The sequence below is a fragment of the Beta vulgaris genome, chromosome 1 (assembly GCF_026745355.1).
Source record: "Beta vulgaris subsp. vulgaris cultivar EL10 chromosome 1, EL10.2, whole genome shotgun sequence".
In the NCBI taxonomy this organism is placed as follows: Eukaryota; Viridiplantae; Streptophyta; class Magnoliopsida; order Caryophyllales; family Amaranthaceae; genus Beta; species Beta vulgaris.
The window spans coordinates 55,094,328-55,122,119 of NC_079202.1; the positions used below are offsets into that span (position 1 = coordinate 55,094,328).

General features: G+C 35.9%; 1 protein-coding gene across 2 annotated transcripts; it reads right to left on the reverse strand.

Annotated features, from left to right (window-relative positions):
• Positions 1 to 2,995: 2,995 nt before the first annotated feature.
• LOC104905215 (NAD-dependent malic enzyme 65 kDa isoform, mitochondrial) lies at positions 2,996 to 22,500 on the reverse strand. 2 transcript variants are annotated; one of them, XM_010693672.4, is made up of 19 exons: positions 22,171 to 22,500; positions 20,805 to 20,901; positions 19,227 to 19,345; positions 18,303 to 18,470; positions 17,556 to 17,684; positions 15,995 to 16,055; positions 15,204 to 15,307; positions 15,022 to 15,105; positions 13,380 to 13,486; positions 12,382 to 12,493; positions 8,670 to 8,783; positions 7,385 to 7,450; positions 5,669 to 5,741; positions 5,431 to 5,517; positions 5,168 to 5,222; positions 5,017 to 5,088; positions 4,127 to 4,189; positions 3,942 to 4,056; positions 2,996 to 3,659 (listed from the first exon to the last, which is right to left on the reverse strand). In XM_010693672.4, the coding sequence occupies exons 1-19, from the start codon at positions 22,339 to 22,341 to the stop codon at positions 3,585 to 3,587; spliced, it is 1,872 nt and encodes a 623-aa protein (XP_010691974.1). In that variant the 5' UTR covers positions 22,342 to 22,500; the 3' UTR covers positions 2,996 to 3,584. The 2 variants fall into 2 exon arrangements, with proteins under 2 accessions (XP_010691974.1, XP_048495905.1); XM_048639948.2 differs by having other exon boundaries at positions 20,805 to 20,904; positions 22,171 to 22,312.
• Positions 22,501 to 27,792: the final 5,292 nt, after the last annotated feature.

Below are 27,792 nucleotides of genomic sequence, written 5' to 3' on the forward strand. Positions count from 1 at the left end.
TCTTTTGTTTTACTATAATTGGAATTTAGTAAAAAGAACCTTGTTTGTTACAAATTTTGTTGAAAAATATCTTATATTTTTTTTGAGCAAACATTTTGTAGATTACTTTTTGTTAATATATCTAACGTCGAAAAATTATATTTCCCATGATTGACTTTCCCATTTCATTCGCCTTTATGCGCATGAGAAATGACTTACATTTAATTTTCTTTTTTTGCTACTTTGCTACGAGTAATTCTTTTTTTTTTTTGAGAGGAATTCTATAATAGGTTAGGAGATTAATTAACTATAATTCTATGAATAAACTATTAATTTATGCTTGTTGGTGTGCGTGTGTGAATTTTTTTTTATTCTCTCCGTTTCAAATATAAGGCACGTACGATGTTCGAGGTCGAACTTTGACCGTTAATTACTCTTGATATAATTTGATAGAAAAATTTAAAAAATAATGTTATTATAGTATTTTTCAAGATGAATCCAACGGTATACTTTTTATAATTTTTATTTATCGTATTTGAGAGATATTTGTGGTCAAAGCAAATTTTCGTAAAGCATGAATGCCTTATATTTTGAAACAGAGAGAGGAATGTTTTGGAAGTTGTAAATGTTAATTCTTCTTATCAATATATGTGGAACTCAACTAGTCTCACGATCTCACCATTTATTCTTGAAGAAATTTCTAGTAGTTTTAATATCTGCATATGTTACGAATAAAAGCTGAAACAAAGAAGAAGAGAAATAGGAGGAATAGAAATTTATAATTGTGTTGTAATTTTCATTGCGAATAGGTGAATGATTGAAATGCGTAGGTTAATTATAAAAATATGTCTTCTGATGGGTCCGGATCCTCTAGAGTTTTATGAAAACTTTACAAAGTAGAGTTGAATCCTGACCATATATTATAAAATCAAGGGCTCATGATTAGTGGGAAAGAAAAAGATATGGGCAGGATATTCGGGGGGGAAAATAGGGGGATTATTGGGAAAGAAAATACAAGCCTTTGCTTTCTTAATCAACAACTGATATTTAACGAACTCTACTGTGTAGAGTTATTTTGGAACTCTAGAGGATCTCAACACAACTTTATTGTGTAATACCATCTCAAACATGTGAACTAATATTAGTCTTTCATGTCCTTATTAGCGTATTTCATATCATTTTGGAACTGACTTGTGTCATTTTTTTGAATTTTTTTTCATGTCATTTGTAAAACTTTTTCATGTAATTATACTTATTTCTAAATCATTTTTTAGCAAAACTTTTATCATTTTGGAGTTGTTTGATGTCATTTCCCCCTATTTCATTTCAAAACTTTTTATATACCTTTTCAATATTACAAACGCATATATCATTTGTAAGATACATGCTATCTTTATTACTAACTTTTATGTCATATTTCAGCATATTTGTATCATTTTATGTTATTTCATTATCATTATTCAACAGTCTATAAACCTTATACTTCCTCCGTTTCTAAATAAGTGCAACATTTTTTGTTTTCACGTTTGCCGATGCATTATTTTAACCATTAATATCTTCAATTATCAATAAGTAAAAATTATAAAAAGTTGATATTAAAAAAATTCACATTGAGACGAATCTAACAAGATCTCACATGACTATGTTTTTCTTAAAATGTAAATCACCAAAGCTAAATAAAGTTGAAACTGTGAATAGTAAACACTATGCAAATGTTGCACTTATTTAAAAACGGAGGAAGTATTTACACAAACCGATACCATTTATAAGAGAAATGATATCATTATTACTCACTTTTATGTCATTTTTCAACAAACTTGTATTGTTTCCTTTCTTTCATTATCATTTTTTAACACATTATAAGCCTTATCATTATTACGCAAACTGATATCATTTATAACAAAAAATGATATAATTATTACCCATTTTTATGTCATTTTTCAACAAAATTGTAATATTTTCTCCTATTCATTTTCATTTGTCAACTTTTTATCTACATTCTCTTTGTAAAGCATAATGATATCTTTTGTGAGAAAATTAATATCATTATTGCTCATTTATGTGTCATTTTCCAACAAACTTCTGTCATTTACCCTTATTTCTTTATCATCTACGAACTCTTTATATATACCTTATTATTGTTAGACAAACTAATGTCAATTTTAAAAGTAATGATATTATTATTACTCGCTTTTATATCATTTTTCAACAAACATATATCATTATTTTTTCTCTCTCATCCCCCCTAAAACCCGACCTTCACCTATCCACCACCCCCATTCACCAATCCACCTCCTCCCACCCTCCCGCTGCACCGGCACCACCACACCACTACATCACCTTCCCCCATCCGTCAAAGCTCACGACACTAGCACCATCGACCAGCGAGAACCGACACATAGCGAACACCAACGACCAACGACCAACGAGCACCATAGCACGACGTTGTTGGCTTGATTTTCGAGATCTGCCGAGCAAGCACGAGAACCAATGACGAGTAAAGAAATTGATGTTTATTACATAAGTCCATAAGGAGAGAGATTAGAGTTGACAACAATGAAGTAAGAAGATGATATCAACCGATCTCCTTATGTGATCAATTTCAGTTCCAATGGCAGAAGGTGAAATACCATTTCAAAAACCAATTTTGAGACGGCAATTTCAAATGTGATCAATTTCATCTACTCCTTCTCTAGTGGCAAGTACATTTTTAATTTTAAAAGGAAAATGATATTCATAGCCCTTAAGGCTATGTATAAGAAGCTTAAAATAGAAATAAAAATTTGATTCAAGCATTTATTACCTCAAATGATGTGAAATTTTGTCATGAATTCATAAATTGTTTCCATTTAAAGACATGTATTTAATGCTTATATGTAGCCCTTAGGGCTACATATAACATTACCCATTTTAAAATCAAGAAATCGGTTTGAAGTTTATTTTGAAATCGTTACGAAATGCTGCTCCATTAACTTCAAGTTTGGTAACTTGTATAATATTCATTAAAGCCAATGTTATGTGTAATATAGTAACGAAAAAAATATAACTAGATTGCAGACACCAAAAAGAACATGCAACCAGTGGCACCATTTTCACTTACACTGATATAGTTCATGCAATCTCAAAAAGTTTTTTAACACATTGAATAATTAACACTCAACATTTATGAGGCGTCATAAGTGTATTTTGGGAGAATGATTCTGTGATCTAGTTGATAGTCTTCAAGAGAGACAGAGATAGACAACATAGTTGTTAACATCTTATCTCTCTTTATAGCCTTCACTTTATATCCTTCAAGAGGGTTGTCAACCTTTACCGCCATCTGTACTTGAAGGCCGTACCGGCCCTGAAAATGAACTTTCCGTGGAAATAATGGTAATAGTAATAGTAATAGTAACAATAATAACAACAAAGTGAACATGGCAAGACACTGAAATACACGGGAACAAAAGGCAACAGAACTGATAGTTCCCCTTTCAAGCAAAACTAGCAATTTAAGTGTCTACCAGATAAGATCGCAAGCCATGGTGGCATGGTCCGTTCTCCAGTTTCCAGTTCAATAAGCATTATAAGCATTTTTTCCTCTTTGCCCTCAAATCTTGGTTTCAGTGCTTCTTGTAGACTAACGTAGGGTATTCTGGGGACCACATGTTGTTCTCTACATATTCCAGAAGTTCCTCCTATAAAGGCAAATTAGATTTCAGTTAAAGTAACAGCACTGGACTCAATCAGTCAATTGAGTGGCTGACAGAAAACAAGGATGCCGACAAGTCAAACTGTTACAGTATCGTGTAACCCAGAACCTAGATACAGTTAAGACAAACATTCTTTTAAGAATTTATGAGCATAGATTAATAGTCACACGCACGAGTCACGACAGGTCTTGGGCTGAAGGTATGTATAAATGCATATTAGTACAATAAGGATAAAGGAAGAAAACAAAGTTCAAGTTGGTAGTATACCTCATTTAGTCTCTGAAGTTCCCTAGCATCCATGCCACGGTACCCTTCTGCAAGGTCCTCTTCGATAGCTTCCTTCACTACAGCTGCTGCTACCTCTTTAGTGATTTCGCGTATTCTGCACCAGTAGAAGAGTGAATAGAGATGCCACGAGAGAAAATCTAAAAGCTAAAAGCTCAAAAATTAACCTTGATGTTGAAGGATAGATAATGCCGTTGACCACCTCCTCATGTGTCATATATCCCGCTAAACTGCAGATCAAGAACCAATATGAGCATACTTTTAACATCAGAGGTCTGTACTGTAACTCTACAGCATGATGTTTACTTGTTTAGTGATTAGAGCCCTTAATTTAATGAGTGCATGGACTAAATCAAATCATACAACAAGCTGAAGTTGTGTACGTCCTGTCCCTCAAAACAGGCAATCAAGGATCATATCATGAAATTGAGGTAAAAGAATTGCATAGCCTCCTTATTTAGAATTATCCACCTCCAACAAACAACATATAGCCTTTCCTTGGAATTCTTAGCTAAGGGTAATATGGTAATTTCAGAAGTTAACATGCTGAATTTCGGAAGTGGCCTATTATTTTGGAATCGACGTAAGCATAAATTTGCCCTAATAGTAATTAATTTCAATTACGTTTGAATCTATACACTTCCTTAAGAAGAGTAATAATAATCAATCACTCTGCAAATAGAATGAGATGTTTGAGATTGCTGGCATGAGCCATGTCATGACATCTTCCTCTCTCACTAGCAACTGTGATAGTTGAGGAGTTTTCTTGATGTATCAGGAAGAGCTAACCTCCAGATTCTGGTAACTTATGACTTCCAGGAGAGGATAATAAGAGATCATGCTACACTGAATGACACGATATGCTATACAATTGCTGTTAGCGATCTTTTTCAACGTGTATCTGATCTAATATGATCAACAAAACCGGCACTGTGGTTCGGGTGAGTTATGACAAATTAGCCAAAGAAGAGTGATGGAGCCGCGTATCCACAATTTGGCGAAGGAAAATCATACCAAGCCATTTTCACACTATTTCAGTACAGATGCTAATTCTTACCACTCTGCAGCTGCCTGTAACATGCCATCTGAGATGATCTCAGAGCCCGAGAGGAGCGTACCTAATCCAATCCTAAATATTTAAAAAATGGTGCATCAGAAAAAGAGAATGGAAAGATACAGAATATAACAAAAGCTAAGTGCAAACTAACCCTGGAAAAAGGTACATGTTATTTCCCTGGTTCACGTGTCCAATTTTGCCATTTCCTAGCATATAAATAGATGTACCATCAGAAATGATGCACTCATTTGCAAATCCTCCCAAACAATTTTTTTTGTGGTTGGGAAGGGGGGAAGGGGAGAAAAAACACTCCATTGGACTTTATATTTCTATAACCAAAAAGGCTAGACTGTAAAGAAGAAAAAAACTTAAGATGCATAATATAAACCGTTGGAGCCATAAATGGATGTATACCAAGTTCGACATCTTTGAATGGGCTTCCGCTTGCATATACAACGTGTTCACCTACTATAGAGAATGCTTCCTCAGGGGTGCATTCAGCTGTTCAATTAGAAAAGAAGAAAATGAGAAAAACTGACAATCATCTGTAAGAAGTATGACTAGTGTGAAAAGTAAATGGGAATAGAAGAGCAAAACTTAAGATCAGTTAACAAGATCCATAAAGAATTACAAAAGGTAGGAAAAGACATACCATTTTTTGTAGGATTTGACATTGCAAAGATTGCAGGCCTTGTTGATGTTGAACCTTTTAGAGCTTCCAAGACCTAAACACAATTAAGAAATGTGAGTTCAAATAGTTAACAAGTCCAAAATTTCATAGCCAAACATGATACCGAAATCTGGAGACCTAAACACAATAAAATAATGCGAGTCCCAATAGTAAAAAGGTCCACAAATTCATTTCTAAACATGACATAATAAGCTTACTACTAGAAGGGAAAGGAATATCCTACTCTTTGTGCCCTTGGAAAAACTCACATTTGCGTTTGGCACAATTGTAAAAGGGAGCTGTTAAAAGTGAATAAAAACTTTGAAAGTGGATACAGAAAACGAAAAGGTTGGAGAAAGTGTTATGATAGAAAATGAAAAGGTTGTTGTAACGGAGAGTAGAAATAGCTTACCTTAGCTGAAATGAAAGTGCAAAGATTCTTTTGGGCCACCCTAAAAGGAAAGCGTGAAAGCTATTAAGAGGAGGGCGTACTTAAGTAGAAAGTACTGATGCAGTCAGACAGCAACTACGAGTCATGTGACAAAACTAGCGACACAAAAGAGTGAGCTGATCACACTGACTATTACTCAAAGCAAACTTTTGATTAGCTCCTGAAGCATGAGGCTTGTTACAATGTTTTGATATATTGTGATTAATGTATCATATTCTTAACATTGTGTTGCTGTGCAACTTATTTCTGCATGCACACTGCCATAGCATAGTTGCCGTTGCCTTAGATTTTCCCACATATAACGAGCTAAAGGAAGGTGCCTAGCTAACCCAGGAGGTTGAAAGGGAAACCAGGAAGTTATGTTGGTTAGGAACTTAGGATAATGTCATAATGACTGAAGCCTGGGGTTATTACAGTTAAGATAACCACAGTTATTGTTTTAAATTAGAGAACTTGATTCGAAAATCAGGTATTGAGATCTTCACAGTACACCATTATAATCTTGCTCAGTTTAGGCAGCAAGCAATATCAACAAAAAAATTTGTAGTACAAAGAATAGGAAGATGAAACCACCTAATTTGGACATTTCCCTCAGAAATCAGAATGGAGATTTTATGATGGATGAAGCAAAATATTACAATACACCAAGTCATTACAAGAACTCATATCTATAAGACCTCAGGCTCTAAGTGAACTTAGTGTGAGAGAATATATGCAATGATGATGAAGGCAGTCAGCAACCTGAACTTCACTTTAATTAGATCAGTCTGCATCAGGATGAATTACAAAAATTAGCCACATCACAACTAGAAATGATGTGTAGACTGGAAGGGCATAACTATTTTTGGATAATGGTGGAATAATAAAAGATGAAAAGTAGGGGGAGAGATAGAAAGAAAACCCCAATATGAACATAAGATACCAGAAAAGAGGGATAAAACCAAGATCATTCCAGTAACGGGGAAAAAAAATCATCAGTTTAACTTTAACAGCTTAACACATTTCTTTCATATGTGTATCAAATGATAGGTCAAAACCCTGGTTTCTCAGATGAACATTACCTGAATGCACTTAAGCCAGGACAGGCAAATTTTTAATCATTGTATTATAATTTCTATTTGGCAGCACGGACATAAGCTACATGATTTTTGTACTCGGAGGAAATGGTAAAAGAGGGGGGAGGAGCCAGAGAGAGTGGGAAAAGATTTATCAGGAAAGCAATTGTAATTCACTATATCTCTTCATACCTCTCTTGAGAACAAACCCCCAACCGCCGACAATCCAAGAAGTACATCGGGTTTTACTTGCTGAACCTGTTTCACATATCGACGAAGATGTAATTGAAATGAAAATGAGAGTAGTCACCAAGATGTTATTGTAATGCAACTGAATACTTCACATAGCTGATAAGTTATATCTTGTACTGCTCTGCTCTTCATTACATAGAAGATTCTAATTTTTTTAAATGAAGCATGTAATATAAAATCAAATAAGTATTTGACTCTAACCTAGCACACCTTAAACTCTCTGTGGTCGTTTGGTTCAATATATGAAATGGAAAGGGAATGGATACAAATAGAGGAGGGGAATGGTAAAAAAATGGTTACCTTCATTGAGTGTTTGGTTCAAGCCAAGTAATGGAAATGAAGGGTAACCATTACCTTCAAGTAATGGATTTTGTTACTTGAGGGGGAGAGGAAGGTAACAAATTGGGGGAATCCATTATCATCAAGTAATGGTAAGGGATTGATGTGGGATTGAACCAAACAAGAAGAAAGGAAAACGATAATTGATTCCGTTTCTTAAAACTCAAAAATAATGAACCAAACGACCCGTCAGTGTTAAGACCTAATACTACTAAAATTCAACAAAGCCTCCCCTTGTCCCCTGGCCTCTGGCATTAGGATGAAGGTTTATAGGAAGTCTTTTATTTGTTTCATCCACATAAATTAATTCTTTCTTAAACTTGTAGCCAAATTTGTTTTTGTATTTTTTTTTTGGGGGGGTGGGGGGAGATGGAGGATTTAGGAAGAGAGAAAAAGTAAACCATCTACTTCCAGGTTCACCGATATCCTCTCTAACAAGATCTTACAGAACCCATGATATTGCAATCTTTAACTCCCCTGACTGACCATACCTCAGTTGGACATGGTGTGAAGTAGAAAAACTAGACGTAATTCTGTCGGACACTGTATGCGAGCGGCGAGCCGAACACTTTTGGCAAGTCCAAGTAACATAGACCCTTACAAGAATACAAAATATTTTCTACTAGTCCTCAAACATTACCACAAATTGATCAAAATGTAAAGAAAAAGTACTCACTCAAAGTATGTCATCCTAATTAGATGGAGCTTAGATTCATAGTTCTCTAATGCTTTCCGAAACAATGAGATAACTAGGTATATTAAGCAGATTAATAAAAAAGAGGAACAGCCAAACAAACATAACTTTAGAGGAGTTACAAAGAATTGTTGAAAGGTTGGACACTTTTCAACTTGTAAGCTGTAAGCAGTGAAGCAGAAGCTCACTAACCACATCCACAAGGCTCGCCCCTTCCTTTAACCCTTGGCGTCTAATTTCATTTGCCTTCCACGCAAACGGGCGGACATCCGGGTCTATATCTTCACGCTCCTCTGTAACCAGTCCCTGTAATGCACAATAGAACAGGTGGTCAAACTCATTTCCACAGTTCCTGTAATTTAGCTAAAAGCTGAAGCTCCAAATCTGTCACCAACTGGCAATAAAGATTCATGACCTACACAATACACAAGTACCTCAGTGGAAATAGCTCCTAACTTATCACCAATCGGTGACGAAAATTTAGGAAATTTAAGTACCAGAATAGGTAAAAGCAAAGAAACATAACCAGGAAATGCTTAGGATGACACATAATCCTAGATTATATGTACTTTGACTGTACAGAAAAGTTTTATACTTGATATAAATTATCATTCCAATCATTTCATCAGACCTGTCATTTTTGACAACATTACATGCCAACACAATAGATGGGTTATGTGATGCATCAGCTACACTCACCTAAGCAGATCAGTATAGCTGCAAGGAAGTTGGAGATGAATAATTTATCAATGTGTATGTCAGAGTTGGTTAATTGGGTCCAATAGGATGTCAATAAAAGGGGAAGGCATGAGCATGTCAGGTGTATCTGATTATAGTGAAAGGAATACTTGGCTTGGGAGAGTTGGGAGCCTATCGAATGCTCCCCATTTTTGTATGTCCTTATTTCTTATCACCCTTCTTCTCTACTCAATTCTCTCTCGTCTAATCTTCAATCTTTCTATTTCCTATCTAAAAAGCTATTAAATTACTGTTGTGCTTGTCTGAGTTGATTGAAGGTGATTTGACTTCATCAAAGTTAAACAGGTGTCTCTGCTTCATCACCTGATAGTCTCAGGAGGGTTTATCTTTTGTCAGGCTCTTTAGATAACCTTGCTTTGATAAATAAAAAATGCAAGTCAATACTGTCGACTGACAGAAGAGCAGTGCTAAAGATCACCTTTTACCCACAAAACTAGTTTTTAGGCCTGTACCCCGGGTAACTATACTTTTCATTTATTTATACTTTACTTTAAAATGATAACACAATATCACTTGGTTTAGTGGTTGATACTTTAGTATATAAGCTCGAACTCATGGGATCAAATCTTTACAATGCATTTTTTAATCTTTTCTTATTGTATGTGGATTACATTCACTAAAAAAACCCTAAGAGGAAGCACCAGGTGGCAGCATTCCTGGTTTGGAACGCATATAGTAGTATAAATTAGTAATTCCTTGTCCGGCAATCTACCACGCAATACAGGGTTTATGCTAATTTAGATTTTATGAAAGCCTCCTGTAAATTTCTTTGAAAAATTGTGTTCAAATACAATGGAAAAGTTAAAAAACTATCTTTGCTTCTCATCACCTTTTAGGGTGCACCCATTCTAGTAAACTTATTATAACTTACTTGAATTTAATTAAGGAAAAAGCTATATGCAGCCGTAAGGGTTGTATATAAGAAGCTAAAAATGGAAATAACTTGCATTAATTGATCATATATTACATCGGTTGATGCAAAAATTTTCCATAAATTTACAACTTATTTCCATTTTAAGTAGTGTATTTATGTCTTATATGCAACCCTAAGGGCTGCATATAGCATAACCCTTTAATTAAACTTATTTGAACTTTTTAAAATTTATCTGAACTTATTAGAACTTATTGGAACTTATAAAAGCTTATTTTACAAGGTATTAGAACTTTTTGGAGCTTATTTGAACTTATCTAACTTATTGGGAAAAACTGAAACTTATCTTAACTAATCCAAACATATTTTTTCTACAATAAGTTAAAATAAGTCAAACAAAAGAGAGCCTTAGTCTTTAGATAAGTTAAGGTCACTCTTGGGACCTAAAGTCTGCAGGTTGTTTTTTTTTGGTAACTAAATTTTTACTTTGAATTGATAAGGACCTATAACTTCCTTTCTGTTTAATTTCCATACTTATTCTTTACTTCAAATATTCTCTCTCTCTCATTGTCTTTTCGGAAGGGAAAAAAAACAATTGTGGTAGATTATAGATATTTTCTCTCGGCTCTGTTTGTTCTTCACCACACATTTCTTCTCCGTATTGTTTTGAAAATTTTTTCTCTCAGTTGTCCATGCTGCTAGTTGATCAAGTTCAAATTTACAAATGTACTTTAACCCTTCCAAGCATATATGAAGAAAACCATTGGAACCCATTGTTTTCCTCAACACTTTCACTTCCAAAACAGGGCTACTCCCAGAAGAAGCAGAGGAAAGAGAAGGAGAATAACTCCTTACTTTCACAACTACAGAACTACTTCCCCTTCTTCCTTTCATAATTCAAGTAACAAGATTCTTGTAATTTTTTTTTTCCCAATTAAACCCATAAGTTATTTCCAACATCTTTCAATCTACTTTTCTTTCGTTCCGATTTTCCTTTCTACATCTTAGTTTATAACATACTGAAATATATGTTTGTTTATTAGTTGATTATAAAAAAAAAATCGGAATATAACGCGAAATTTGCAACTCATTTTACCCCTTAAGCTTAAATTTCAATGAATTAACGGGATTGTCTTAAGGAATTGATGAATTGTTCTTTTGGCAATGTGTAATTTGTGCTTGATAGAGTTGATGCTAACCTTTTCATCTTAGAGATATGATGCCTACGAGTTCCCTTTTTTATTTTCTCGCGAGATGGGATTAATTGTTATTAAACAAAAGAAATGCGGAAAAAAGTTTGAAAAGCTTTGAAGGAGACTGAGCGAAAAATAGGTAAAAAGGTAAAAGTAGAGCCAAAATTAGAGTGAAAAGAGATGCAGGCAATCTTTTTTAATAGTTAAACAGAATTAATAGTAGAGGTCCCAAACGATGCCAAAAAAAGATCTTTCAGGTCCCAGAAGATATAAAGTTGAAACTTTAGGTCCCAAAGTTACAATCAAGTACTTGAATTGATATGTATTCTTCCCATATTTGCAAGATGTCGTAAATTCTTCAACAGGGGTGTATGCAGGATAGAGACAGTAAGACTTCCACATTCCGAAGTGACATATGCAGTATATCTCAGTCATTGGTATGAAAGAAAAAATAAAATCCATATTGTACGCTGTACCTATACAACTATCAACTAAAATTCAACTCACCATTTAGTCCCGACTCCTATCCTTGTCTATTTCCTCTTTTCCATATTCAACTAGTTATTAGGCCCGGGCTATGCCCCGGGTAAGAAAAAATTTCATTTATAATACATTATGATAATAACATAAAATACAATTTAGCCTAGTGGTAAAAACTTTAGTATATGTACTTGAGGCCTCGAGATCAAACCCTATATTATGCAATTTCTTAATTTTTTATTGTACATGGATTACATGAACTAAAACTCCCTAGGGAGAGCGCCACGTGACACATTTTCTTGTTGTTGCACGCCTTTTAATATATTTTTATAGATTTCTCTATTCCCATTGCCCACTCCCCCAGCGAAGTGGCATCAGGCAGCAGGAGAGGGGTTTTAACTTTTAAGCTCTACCTACAATTTCATCAATCTAGCTATTACATGGCTTACTTCCTGAAAAGCACGTTCATATATAAGACTATTATACTTATTATGACAGAGACAATAAATAATTTGTTCATCCACCTGTTAAAACTACTTGAATCCAGAATGCCCAAAAGACTACAGTCTACTACCAAACAAAAGAATGATTAGTTACACACCTTGGCATCAACCACCCAAAATTGGCTCTTTGCACTCTCAAAAGCAGCCTCGTTATTTCCCAACATCCTTGCCATTGTTTTCCTGGCAGCATTAAGAACCCCTACACCTGCACTGTCAGTATTAACATAACCCAAACGTCAATTGCAAGATAACTTATGTTTTTATTTACCTTGCAGATATAATTACTATCTTAAAGTTAAAAAAAAAGGGAAAATCCAGTCAATAAGCTCAAAGGTTTGAGGTTTCATTCAGCTAAAGAAGATCAAGAAAAAATAGGAACAAAAGATTCTGAAGCCTAATAAAGCAGGAACAAAATGTAGAAGAAAAGAGGAACCACCCGTAAATTTCTTCACAGAAAACATCTTATATCCGAGATCTCGATCCATGATTACCATACAACCTTTTGCTGATTCCATTTTAATTGATTGCTCCATCTGAACATAATTATCTGAGGTTTCACTTTGGACATGTTTCAAATTAAATCTAGGTCCACTTCCTGCTTGGTGTAATTTGCACTTAACTTTTTCAAATCTTCTTTCCAGCTTTTCAAAACAACAACAACAATATATGAAACATTATTGGGATGTCCAGAAGAACTTTCTGAGACACTCATATTTCACTTTTAAACAATAACGATCCTCAAGGCTAAGATCATGTACGAAATCTGTGTGTATGTGTGTGAACGTGGGTGCGTGTGTGTGGGGTGTGTTACGAATAACAAAATACAAAGAATAAAGGCCAATCTATAACATTGCTCGAGTTACTATGACAATTGTCCTACCCCACAACCCCATTTCTGGAAGACTAAACTTGACATGCAATTCAGCTTCATAATTTATAAGATAAGCAAGGCTCACATAGTCACATTTAATGACAAGAAATAAAACAAAGAAATTTTCAATTCTTAAGTGACGAAGATAAAAACATCTACAAATATCTTAAAATAAGGTTGCAAAGAATCTTCTTCGAGCCTAGAGGAAAGATAAGACAGGTAAACCTTCCAGCTCCGGCAACAACAATTTTTTGTTTAGGAAAGTCAATCATTGGCCTTCCTTGAGCCCTTACAGCTCCCAGAAGCCCAGCAAGTGCAACACCTGCTGTTCCCTATTTCCACAGAAAGAGATTCAAGCGTGTTACTTGGTGAACGTTGTTTCCAATCAAAAGACAATCACCCAATTGTAAGTCAACAGTCAAGCGATTGATGCATATTGGTAAGATCCATACAATCAATAATGCATCATACTTATCCAATTAGTTTTTTTGCTATCTATTCTACGACTATGAATAGAATTTAAAAAACACAGGCAATATCTACCTTGTTTTTCAAGCATCAAAACCTAATTAAGCTTACGGGGCCTCTACTAATTCAAGTCCATTTTAATGTAGGGCTAATGGATCTAATCAAATAGCTCTCAGCATCAGTAACCATGTTTTCAAATTAATAGTTTGACACTAGCTCCTTCCAAAGACACTTACATGTTCGCAACCATCTATTGCTATTTATACCTATATATTGTATAGAAATTATATAACTCAAAACTTCAAAATAGTTTAAATTCACAAGAGGACTCATCCAAAGAAACCTATAATGGGGATCGGGAACCCAACAGACAGAAATGCTTGCAAATCTAACTGAGGTAAAGAAGAGATTACTAAGACAACTGAAGACATGCTCAAACCTATAAAGCAAAAGCATCTAGTAAGGAGGCCCATCCCTGCCTCAAAGTAACTTCTTGAAAAATATAATGAGCTATAATATCCACAAACTAGACATTTTCAATTGTCCTTATGAAAAACACCAAGCTCCACGCAGCCTCTAGAATTATTTGCCTGTAATAGGATATTGGATGGACAGATCGACTAAGGACACAAAAGCCCTAATAATTTAGATAACATATCAGCCAACCTAGTAGAAGTGCAGACTCGTACTTGATATATAAGAATAGCAACAGACCAGGAGTACAAAGTGAATAACAGAGAATACAGAGAGGATGATAGAGGGATTTGCTCATTTGCCAGTAATATAGGGTCCCAATCTTGAATACTCTACATTGCTCATGCCATAGCCATGAGGAGGCTGGAGCGGATTCACCCTCTAGTTGATTGCTCAATCGAGACAATTTCTATGAGAGCCAAAAAGAACCCTCCCATACATCAGCATTTGGAACCAGAGCCTCCGAGGAGAGCGTCCAGATAAGGTCCTTAGAAATCTCATGTGCAGGTAGAAACTGGAAAAGACAGTGAATGCAGGTGTATATTTTTTCTCTTCCTCCTTTTCAACACGACCAAGAGAAACCTTCTACATAGCAAAATTTGGAACCAGAGCCTCTGAGGAAAGCTTTCAGATAAGGGTCCTTAGAAATCTCATGTGCAAATAGAAACTGGAAAAAACAGAGTTAATGTAGTTGTATATATTTTTTTTCTCTTCCTCTCTTTTCAACACGACCCAAGAGTGTGGCACCCTCTGCGGGTGACAACCCCCCCCCCCTCCTCCATCCCTTTGCCCCTAATAAAAAACATAGCCAATAGCATGGTTTGACACAAAGATTACAAGGGTAGCAAACTGTTCCTTCAATGTTTTATAACAGTAAGCACAATTCAAGGTGAAAACCCAGCCACTAACAGCAGCATACTGATACCTGTACATCATCATTAAACATTCTGTAATTATGCCTGTAACGCTGCAACAACCGGAAAGCCCACTTGGTCTGGAAATCTTCAAACTGCAAACAAGAGAACACATAGTGGTCAAATATGCAACAGGACATCAACCGCATTCTCAATGCTCTGCAGCAGCTTAAAGCAACATAAAGAAGCTGACCTGCACAATTACATTCGGCCAACGCGTATAAACAGCCTCCATGAATTCATCTATGACCGCAAGGTACTCCTCCCCATCAAGACGGTGTTCTTGCAATCCCAAATCTGCCAAAGGAAAGTACAAGATCATTCCAGTAATAAACTTCGTACACACATTTCTCACATGCTATCACCCTTTAGCAAGTACTACAACAACAACAACATCCCAATAAAGAGCCCTACTGTTGGTAGGCCCAAGCCTCCCCAGTCCCCACACTATAGGCGAGAGAGCAAAGAAACAAACAGCAGTTATCTTATCTTATATATGGAAAGTGAGTAGTTTGGGGGTAAAATAAAAGTAGTCATAGTTTGGGGGAAAAGAAAAGGTTCAAATTAAAGCCAATTCAGTGCACTTGTAAAAAAAAATTAAGAAGATCCAAGTGTGTTCATACGGCAGAAACCACAAATAAGTATCATAAAATCTAACAAATTTCACCAAAGAAGCTAAAGCCAGTGCATTTTAAGAAAAGGGGTGAAAAACGCTTGCAAAATTCGATTGTGAAGCATTCACATAAAGAAACATAATCTACAGTTAAAACTGGCACTATATGTGAAAAGACAGATACCTCATAAGAACGTTTACAAACAAGACACGACATCTCATAAGATTTGTGGCTCACTGCTGATGTACTAAGAGTTTGTTTTATTCAACTAAACTTGACCATCTGAACTTATTGGAACTGTTGAGAATTTATTGGACTAACTCTACGTAAATTACCCAACTCGTATATGTGACAAGATTAACATTCTTACATAAGGGATCCTTGAGAAGCTTCTCATTATTGGTTCCAACATCAATCATCACTGGTAACACCTGTTCGCCATGAAAAGAGAAAAAAGAAGATGAAGGGCCCACCACAAACAGTTGGGACTGAAAGGAAAAGTAATGTATGCTTTGTAACAATACTACCCAAAAATGCCTCCAATTAAGCTCCCACCTTGGATAGGGTAAGGAGGGGTCAAATGTACACAGCCTTACCCCTGCAATGATAGAGAGGCTGTTTCCAACTGACCCTTAATCCAAATCCCATACGCAACAATAACTACTACTTCACAATTCACACTGAACAATAAAGTGAAGGCTGATCAATGAACCACTTTTACTTAGTCCATTATATACAAAAGGCCAAGAATAATGAATCTTTGACTCCATTGCAAATGTGAATAGAAACGTAATATACGCTCAAAAAGTTCAAAAATCTAAACAAACTGAAAGCCTATAGTGTAGCACAAACTTTTCAGAGAGGAAATGCAAAAGTTGATCTTATACTCAACCTGTCTCCTATAATTTTAACTCTATAGTGATCCTCACCTGAGAGTAGATATAACGATATTACTATAGTTTTTTTTTAAGATAGGAAAGTTTAGCTCTTTAAACTATAATCTGGGAATTTTACCCAGAAGTGAAAACCACCACAATGATTTCCCGCGTGATAAGGATCGAACCCAGAACCTCTTTCTACATGAGCACCCACTTGATCTTTTGCATGATAGTATATAATAATGCACCCTAGAAACAATAATTTTCATTAAACTAGGCAAAGCAGTATTACAACCACGAAGACCACAAGTCCACCATAATCGAGCAAAAAGAAAAAAAATTAGCTTCAATCACTAAATCAAAAAAGGAACACATAAAAGAAGGCTTCATAGGCATGATACATGAGCTCAACGAGAAGCTCAAAACACCACTTAGTCCCATAAGGATGACAAAGAACCCATATAAAACTAAAATTGATTTTCTCATTCAGGTCAAAGACTCTTCTGATGGTTGTTAGAACTTTTTGTACCTTGCTTCATTATTGGGTTAAACTTTAGAAAAAAAAATATAATATAATAAAGGGAGAACAATCCAGCTTATCAATAGATAATTTCCCAAGCACTTACTTAACAAGCAAATCAAAATCCTCCATATAAGCTATAGGAAACACTCATAAGATTTGTATAACTAAGGTCCATAACAAGTGGAGCACTTAACTATTTATCATTTCTTTCCCTCGAAACTCCAAAAAACATTGTAATCCTCCCTCTAATAAATTTCCTACACGAGCCTCACCCAAGGTCAAATTGCATTTACAACTGAGAACAGGAATAAAAATAGGCAAATTGACAACCTCTTAATGTAGCTATAACCCCAAGGATTCTCTTAATTGATAATTTGATACCCCATTACATGGCATAATAAGAAATTAGTCTATCTTGAGCTTAACTCTGGATGAAAGAACAGTAAATAAAAACAGGGAGAGATCATGCCCATCGCCATTACAGCATGGATGAACAATACACAAAGACATGAACAGAGTGAAGGAATTACTCTTTGCGGGTTTATTCCTGCAGCAGCAACATATAAATCTAATTTCCCAATGGCGATACCAATGCCCTGAATTCCTAGATCTCCAAGTCCCAAAATTCTACTACCATCAGTAACAACGATCATATCAACCTGCAAAATCAGAAGATTTTATTAGCAAATAACCATGGGAACTCAACAATTGATTTGAAAAGTCAAACTGCTATATAATGAAGATAGACAAAATCTAGGCACAGAAGCACTAATGCATTATGTTCCTAGTTGCATAACTCTAGTGCCAAATTATAATGAAATTAATTTTATTCAAAACATTACAAGTATACTTCCAAGCTTTCATACTTCCAAGCTTTCGTACTCTAACCAACACATTTTTATAACTGATAGCAAATTCGTAACAGTTTTCTCAGTCTACCTCCATCATGTAACCAGTTACCTAACAACTTTTGGTTCTACAGTTCATTATCCTTTAATTATTTTTTTTAGATTTAATATTCACATCATATAGTAACTGATGATAAAAACATTTATATATGAAAAGAGGGCAGATCTAACACAAGATACAATGGATCATAAAGTAGAAAAGGCAGGAAAGAAAAAGTAATGTAGGGCTATCGCCAAAGAAGATGAAAAAAAACGGCAGAACTACTTGGGAAATCCTTGTTAAGAGTCAGAAAAGTCATGGTTCTCCAACAGAATCAGTACCCAACATTAAAACATGATTCTTGCATTTGTTATTTAATTGGGAAATACCTGTTCAGCAGGCCAATTGTATACCATTGACATCATTTCTCCACGATCAGCAGCGCTAAAATACATTCCTCGCGGCCTTCTATATAAACCACTATAATTCTGGCAAACAAGACCAACCGTGGGGGTGTACACAATAGGAGCATATTCTTCGATATTTGCAATTAAAACCTGAATAAACAATTACAAATACTGTGAGAACTTGTAAAATCATCCAAGCATCAGTGACCAAACAGATACAGCAGTAAGAAGAACAGTTTATCTTTGTCATGCTCTTAATCACCACGCCTCAACTTAAGAGCTTTGTAAGTCAAGTTTGAGATTTCCCTGGTACACAAGAAACCATTTGAGACAACTTCACTGATGTTTACTTCTTCAATAGCCGCTCCAAGTGTTTCACTACAGGGGTCATAAGGCCTAGAAAACAGCTTGAAGGCCCAAAGTTCCTATTCAACAACTCCACTAAAGCCAAGATAAACAAAGATCTCGATTTATAATTTCAGAGTGAACCCAACAAGGAAAGGATTTTCCCAAAAATTAACCGATTGAATACTTTTGAACAGCATCACTGTCAAAACTCCAACTGTCCACACTCAAAAGCGCCATGTGGTTCACTATTTTTAAATGGGAACTCACAACATTGAGACATTAATAACCAACTAATTCCAGGTAAATATTTCAGCCTCAAAATAGTTCAGCTGAAAGGATGGTTCAAGAAAAGTGTTGGATCTGATCATGATTACAAAATCAAAATGACATGGACAAAATATAATCTCATAAATATCTTTCCCAAATCTATTTCACCAGTTGAAAGCTCTCATGACAAAGTTTGGCAATCCCAAAAAAATATAAAAAAACAACAATTATTTCTACGAGTTTGGATCCTTTGGGAATAATTATTAATAACATGAATAATAACTCACTCACTTGGTAATACATGGTCTCATTCCTGTCATGCAGCCGGTTGAGTATTCTCCATTTAGCTAAAGCATTGGGATCAGATGGTCCATCCTTTGTTTGTCTTTCAAGTCTCCTTAGGTCAGCCACTGTTTGGCAACAATTATTAATAACAAGGATTTTTCAAGCACAAACCGCCAGCTATAGAAAGCAATACCCTGAATCAAAGTCATGCAGAACTTAAGATGTAGTTCATTAATTGGTATCCTGAAGAAAGCGATGACAAGATATAAGGCTGACAATTGAAATTTCATGTTGAATGGGGTGCAAACACTGCACAAACTTTGTAGCTGTTATATTTATTTGACTTGGCGAAATAAAAGAACAACTATATGCATCCGGTGTAACATGGATATTACTCTGTAATATGCACATTGCAGCCTGCTACAACTATACATGGGACGGTGAATCCTCTAAAAGTTAATAAGCATCCTGATTCCCGCATGTGCTGTGACATCACAATCAAATTTATCTTCAATAGATGCCTTCCTGAACTGAACTAAACTTAATCAAAGAGCTTTATGTTTCAGACTTGATTGAATCCATACGAGAAAATTTTCCTCATGATGCAAAATGAGAAACTTCCTTGATCTGGGTATTACATAGTTTCATCCGAAAAGAAAGTCAATTGAACTATTTCCAAGATTTCAATCATCAACCTAAGAAAATCCACAGATATTGTGATTTATAGTTCCAAATTGTCAAGTTTGCAAACCCAACAAGTCAAACACAGGAGCAGTCTGGGAATCACATGGTGGGGTTAGGCCACGGTGAAGCTCGTAGGCAAACCAAGAAGAGATCGACAAATTGGAGAGTCTGCTCGAAACTTGCCAAAATGGACAGAGAGCTTGGAGCGTGCGCTCCTACTCCTTTTGACAGGGTCTTGGCAGTTTAGTGGTTTATTACTTGCTTGCTGCGAGTTTCATATTCAGATGGTTTATTACTATTTTAGGCTTTATCAATATACTGTAATAACTAACTTATTTCTCAAGCTACCCATCGCTAACTTATAAAGAAATGGCCTAAAGTACCTTCCCACCAAATATCAGTTCTTAGCAACAACTTACTATAATAATCTTTACCATTACAGCCATTATACAAAAGAGAAAGATATTTATCAACAAAACACTACAATCCCTCTCGAAGAAGCTTCATAATTTAGGATCAATTCACAATATCCTTTTTCACTAATAGTATCTTCTTTATCTATATAAGTAGCCAAGCCAGTGCAAGTGGGTCAGTCATTACTGTTTCACGCTTCATTGATAAAGGGGTCCTGCAAAGCGTTTTTTCTCTTTTTTTTAACTAGATCAGAAGGAGAGCTACACCTTGTATATGTGTAGAAGTTCTATATTATCTTTTCCAATTAAAAACAGACACAGGTGAGGGGGGGGGGGGGCATTCGACCCAAGTTGAAGAGCAATACACCAAACAGTCGTGCAAAAAAATAGAAAAAACATCACATAAAAAAGCTCTATTCTTGCCATTCAGTTATAAAAGTAAGTGACAGAATTATTGAGAAGAGAATCTAATGGAGAGAAAACTAACTAAATCTTTCGATTTGCTGCTCAGTACTCATGACATTTGGTGGAAGAAGTCCACGAAGATCAAGCCTATCACGTTCTGTCATGGAAAATGCGGTGCCCTACTATTCAGACAATCAAATATCACAAAATCAATTCCAGGCATTCCCAAAGAACACTAGAAAATTGTGTAATATTATTGAGAAAAGGAGAAAAACAGCAACAAACATAAGACATACATCAAAGATCAAGTACTCGTAAAGGAAACTAGATAATCTTCAATATCTTATTTGAACTTCACCATGGTGTAACCTTAACATCTCATATTAAGTTATCTACTTTCTCATTATCCCACTATTACTAACTATGATATGTAAGTATTCCTCCATTTCAAAATACGCAGACATACAACTTTTCCGAAAAGTTTGAATATTTTACATAATGTTTTCAATGTTGTAACTTTTATCTTTAATGCATTATTAGCCTTTTTTTTCATTTCCAAGTCTTTGTCCATTGACCTAAAAGATATGTTTCATAAAGATATACCTCAGATGATCATAGAATATTATTGCACACACTAAGCCAGCAACAATTTTGCCGATTGCTTAATGTCCCCCTTAGCTAGGCACACTTTTCAGAACTAAGATAAAGGCTATGTAACCAACTAACCACCGAAGTTTAACTCACAGCCTATTTAGATAATAGAAGTTCATATAAGTCCAGATAAGGATAAATAAGTTCGGACTTGAACGAAATAAGGTTTATAGCATAGAAAATCAAAGCCTAAGTATAAAGGTATAGTTGACCCTCTCTTCTTTTGAGTTTGAGTACTTCTCAACCAACACATGTCGCCTTATATAATCAAAGGAAGAACTTATTCCTGAACCATGATCGTCATTAACCTCGTTTAAAACACAATATAACTAAGCACCACGAGCTAAATAAATTGTTGAGGTTTCAATGATCAACCACAATTCGCCGGAACTTACTCCAGCAAATAATTATGGGACGGAGGGAGTATTCTCTTCCATCTTATTCATGATACCAAAATTAAAGTCAACATCAATCTCTCAAGTTTCAACTATTCCTTGGTAGCAAACTTCCGTCACCATACCATTCCGAATTACGACAAATTTCCACTAACTTACTCCTCATTCACACAAACACATCCCAAACAACACAAATAATTTTGAATTTTACCGCAAAATCCAGAAATTCACATACAAACCTCAATAAATCAGCATAAAAATATCGCAAATATTCTCACTTATCATACTTCAGAACGAATTCTTAATTCAATCAAGCAAACATAATCAAGTACTACGAATTTATCACTATCAAACATCAAAATCCTAGAAATTACAAATCAAAATTAGGAGAGAGAAAAAGACCTTATTGAACCAAGGATCATGAAGAATATCGATGCTACGCTTGTTAACGATAGCAGGACGATGACCTTCAGAAGTAGTGAACGATCTGCGATTGGAAACCATCGCAATTTGATACTTCAATCGTTTGATCAAACAAGAACTCAATTTACTTCGATTACAAAGCGCCGACATTTTCGTTTTTTTCCTCAATTTTCCCCCAAATTATGGATGAAGAAGATCTAAGAAGTTTGCTGCTGCAACTTCTGGAGTGAGAAAGTATCAGAAAATTTAAGATTGGTGTGAATCTTTCCTACTTGTTTGGGAAAAAAATATTCTCCCCATTTTAATCAGAATAGTCACATAGTTCCTCGAAAAAAGTACTCCCTCCGTCCCATAATATAGTGCCTATTTCATTTTTGATGGGTCAAACTTTAAAATCTTTGACCAAATATTCTCATTTGTATATATAAAAAAACATATTTATGTGGGATCTTGTTAGATTCGTCTCAATGTGTAGTTTAATAATATCAACTTTTTATATTTTTTATTAATACGGAATTGAAGATATTTAAGGTCAAAGTTACGTCTTGAAGACCGTGTAAAAAAGAAACAAGCACTATATTATGGGACGGAGGGAGTACTTGGATAGTGGACCCCACTGTAATGTGGAATCAGGATTCAGGAATGTGCTCTCAACTCTCAAGTCTTCAGCAGTGACTACTGAATATTGAAATAATTGAAAGAAAAATTGTGAAATAGTACATTTTGTGGCACTAATTTTGTGAACTAGTATATTTATTGTTTTATTTTGTCAATTGGTACTTTTAAGTCTTTTTATCTTTTATTTTCAGTATATTTGGTCAATAATCCGATATTGACTTCAATTCTCCATCCAAATTTAACGCGTGTGTTGCACATTAAGTCTTTTAACTCCTCTCTCCCACTTGCCCAAAATACTTCTCCCATTTACATCCATCCCTTCCCCAAAAAACAGTACCCTTGACCACTTTCATCAAAATTCTCCTTGCCAACCCTAAATTTTACCTTGTGAAAGATAATTCAACTATTGGGAATTGAATTCCGATTTAAGTCTTTTCCAAGTTCAAAGGTATGTTATATCAATTCCTTTTGGTTTTATTTTCAGAAAATTAGGGCTAATTTTTTGTTTGTTTTAATCTTATATAAAAATGTCTTCTTCAAAGTCTGGATCTTCCTCAACCAAACGTACTAGGAAATGTAGATGTTGAGTCCTAATTGTCGAAAAAAGATCATGGACATTGAAAATCAAGCGAGGAAATTTATAGCATGCAAATTTTATGATGAGGAGAGTGGGCACATGGGCTGTGAGCTTTTTGATTGGGTGAACCAAGGTTCGACTGAATGGCCAAAGGAAGAAATAGAGAGAGAGGAGAGAGAATGTGAGAGGACAGAGAGTATTTACTGAAACTGAACTGAGATTGGTGAGAAAGTAAAGATGGAAGATGAAAGAGTGGAAAATTGGGGGGAAATGGAGTTAAAAGAGGACAGTGAGAGCACGCTACATCAAAAGCAAAAAAAGCACAAAATTTGGAGGGAGAATTGAAGTGAATATCGGATTGTTGACTATTTTGGCCGGAAAATGAAGTAAAGGTACTGAAAATAAAAAATTAAAGGACTTAAAGGTACTAGTTGACAAAATAAAACAATAAAGGTACTAGTTCACAAAATCAGTGCTACAAAAAGTACTATTTCACAATTTTTCCATAATTGAATTATGGATTATATCTGAATTTCTATATATCGTCTTGAAATTACTTAAAATCGTCCCAACTACCATGTAAATGTACCATTATGTCCTTGGCTGTTTTTACAACTTTCCCTCCACCACCTAAAACACTAACCACCAATCGCTACCTCCAATCCACCGAAAATTACTACCGACGACAACAATGTCTTACGACGACGTAATTTTTTTCCGGCAAGATAATTAATTCATTTTAACTAATTCCATAGGTTAACGTGTGGCGTGGACGTTGCATCCATGGACGCAACGTCCAAGCCAGACGTTGTGTGTAATACTCCGTATTTTTAGGAGTTATTTCGTACTAATTAAGAAAATATAAAAGAATTAATAAAAAGGTATTTTAATTTATTTACAAATTAATAGGAATAAATTATTGTTAGTATGAATTTGTTAGGAATTTTCGGAGTTTAAAGGAATAACCTAATCTTCACTTGACCTAGGGTTACTACCTGTTGGAAAGGAGTATAAAAAGAAAAGGAGAGGGAATTTCATAAAACCCTAAACCTTTTCCTTCTCCCTCTCCTCAGCCGACCTTCTTCTTCTCTCTCTCTCTCCTTGGCCGACCTTCCCTCCTCTCTCTCAGATTTTTCCCTTCTCTCTCTCGGGTTTCTCTCGCTGCTCTTCTTCGTTGGCTTCGTGCAAAAAGTTCCGACGAAGGCTGCGAGGGTTGCGCGCGAGGGTTGGTGCTGCGAGTGGTGTTGCGCGCGAGGGTTGGTGCTGCGAGTGGTTTTGCGCGCGAGGGTTGGTGCTGCGAGTGGTTGTGCGGTTCGAGAGTGTGGGTGCGAAGAGGTTCGAGAGTGTTGTTGAAGGTGTTCGTGGTGGTGCGAATTCCGTCGAACACGAGGGTGCGAGTTCCGCCGGATTCTTGTGCGAAAAGTGGGTCGAGTGCTGCGACAAGAGTCGTGGTGTTTGAGGGTTTTGTGCGCAAGAGAGGAGTTGGTGCTCGAAGCTTTGAGCGAGTTCCGTCGAAGGACTTCGAGGGCTGCGTGAGGCTGTCCGCGCGCGACGAGGGGTTGTGAGACGGTTTCGGTGTTGTGCGCGTGTGTGGTGTGTTTTCGGTCGCCGGAATTCTTTCGCCGGCGAGTTCTAGCGGTATAATTTTTGTACTTAACTTAGTATGTCAGTTTATTAATTATGTTTATATTTACAGTTTTCATAATTTCGTAAGGTTTGTAAATTATAATTAATAATTAGAGTGTTTAGTAATTTATTAGATTGTTAACTAGTTAAGTTATTGTTCTGTTTTAAGTATAAATTCTGGTTAGGTTTGTAATTGGAATAAGTTGAAAGTAGGAAAAGTGTGTCCTATTATTAGTTACAATTATTATCGTTTCATGGTGACTTGTTTCACGGAACCTAACTTTGGGACTATGACTTACTTTTGGACATGGAACTTACTTTTGGACATGGAACTTACCTTTTGGACATATACTTATTTGGACATATGACTTAACTTCTGGACATAAGACAGGTTGGACTTATGACATTTTGGATTGGTAAAATAGTGGACTAATGTTACTAACTAACTTAGTTACTCACTAACTCTGACTTCTAAAAGACGTTAAATTCACTAGATTAGAATTATAACGAAAGTTCTGGAATAAGGTTTTAACTATTGTGTAATTCGAATCGTTAGATCGTTATGGTCTTAGTACGTAGTAGTTGTTAGTGTTATCAAGGACGTAACACTAAAGCTTTGTTTTAACGATTTAGGTCCCAATTTCATAAGCGGCTCGTTCTATTAAGTCAGCGAAAATTCTCCGCTACAAGGTACGTACGCGTACCAGTTTACTTTCAAAGCTTAGTATCATGTTAGGTTGCAGTTCATGTTATTGGAACCTAGTACCATGATAGGGAACATTTGATTGTGATTGTTTGGTTAGACGTTTATAACGTGAAATCAATATGATGCATTGAAATATGTTGCATTGAAATGCGAAGTTCTATCGTAGTGTAACATCAGCATTATTAATCTGATCTATAGAGTAACAAGAGTGTTACCAGAGATAAGATTGAGTTTGGTAATTAAGAGAGCATGTAAATGACTCCTTAAAGTTATAAAAGAATGTTGGTATAAAAGAAGATTATGGCGATACTTGTAGTTGGATTCCCTACAAGTATAGAACAATGGGGGAGTGTGGGACTTGTCCTACACTCCTACGCAGGCCTACTGTGACGACAGTAGTGTCCTTATATTTTGATAACTCAAGTAGGCGGAAGGTTCCGTTCGATCTTGGGGGTATGCATACTAAGGTGATGGGTGTGAGACGGAACAAAACCGTATTTGCATTTCATCTAATAGACCAAGTTGTCTATTAAGGATTCAGTAGCCCGTATGATTCTAGTAAGATGACGGTGCCCGTTCGATGCCAAATAATGAAAGATTAAAGGATGTGAGATAACGTAGGTTCATATAGCAGTTGTAATGTATGCATCATTTATGTTCATATAGTTTCAATGGTTCATTACGTACTCAGCATAGCTGACTCTGTGTGTTATTATGTGTTTGTTGTCCTGTGATGAACTATTGACACTTCAATGGGGAGCAGACTAGGTGAGCTGGTGCTGCTGCATGATATCAAGCATAAGGGGGCTAGTCTGTAGTTTGAAGTTAAACTTTTGGTTTAGATTACTGAATTTTATAGAACATTGTTACATGGTTTGAGTTTGAATAAAGAGGGGTCAACTATGATTCCCGAGTTGTATTTACATTTTCTATTCCGCTGCAATTTGGTTTTGAGACAATGAATTTGAGTTACCGTATTTCTAATTATGCCTTGCGTTCCATCGCGGCGGTAACACTCCCAAAGTCGATGCGACGTAGCATTAGACGTGTATGGATTTTGGGGGTGTTACAACTTAAGAACTTCGTAGACAAGGGTTGGCCCCTATTTATGTGTTCAGTGAGAAGAGTGGAGGATGATCCGTTAAGGCCTGAAGATGTGCCCATAGTCCGAGAATTCCAGGATGTCTTTCCTGAGGAAATACCTGGTATGCCTCCAAGAAGAGATGTAGAGTTCACCGTTGACCTAGTACCTGGGACTGGACCCATTTCGAAAGCCCCATATCGGATGGCTCCGGCAGAAATGAATGAGTTAAAGAACCAGTTAGAGGAACTACTAGACAAAGGGTATATTAGACCTAGCATGTCGCCATGGGGAGCACCCGTCTATTTGTGAAAAAGAAGGATGGTAGCTTGAGGTTATGTATAGACTACCGGGAGTTGAACAATGTCACTGTGAAAAACAAGTATCCATTACCTAGGATTGATGATTTGTTCGACCAACTTCAGGGTGCGGGAATGTTCTCCAAAATCGACTTAAGGTCTGGTTACCATCAGTTGAGGATTGTTGATCATGATATACCTAAGACTGCCTTTCGAACCAGATATGGCCACTATGAGTTTACGGTTATGCCTTTTGGGTTAACAAATGCACCTGCAGTTTTCATGGACCTTATGAATAGAATTTTCCGACCCTACCTAGACAAATTCGTCGTGGTATTCATAGACGATATCCTGATCTATTCTAAGAACAAGGAGGAACATGAGGATCATTTGAGGTCATTTTGCAGACACTTAGGGACAACCAACTATATGCAAAGTTTTCGAAATGTGAATTTTGGTTGGAAAGAGTGTCATTTTTGGGTCATTTTATCTCTAAGGAGGGTGTATCAGTAGATCCTGCGAAAATCAAAGCCGTGAGTGAATGGCCTACCCCAAAGAATGTCACGGATATAAGAAGTTTCTTGGGTTTAGCCGGTTACTATAGGAGATTTGTGAAAGACTTCTCCAAAATAGCAAAACCTATGACAAACCTGATGAAGAAGGATTGTAGGTTTACCTGGAATGAGGACAGTGA

What these genes read in the sequence shown, in the direction of transcription:
- LOC104905215 (XM_010693672.4), bottom strand. Translation starts at nt 22,341, where the DNA reads ATGTCGGCGCTTTGTAATCGAAGTAAATTGAGTTCTTGTTTGATCAAA. An exon ending in ATGAGACCATGTATTACCAA is followed by an intron (nt 18,471 to 19,226) that starts GTGAGTGAGTTA and finishes TTGTTTATTCAG; the next exon opens with GTTTTAATTGCAAATATCGA. An exon ending in ACAATTGGCCTGCTGAACAG is followed by an intron (nt 17,685 to 18,302) that starts GTATTTCCCAAT and finishes CTGATTTTGCAG; the next exon opens with GTTGATATGATCGTTGTTAC.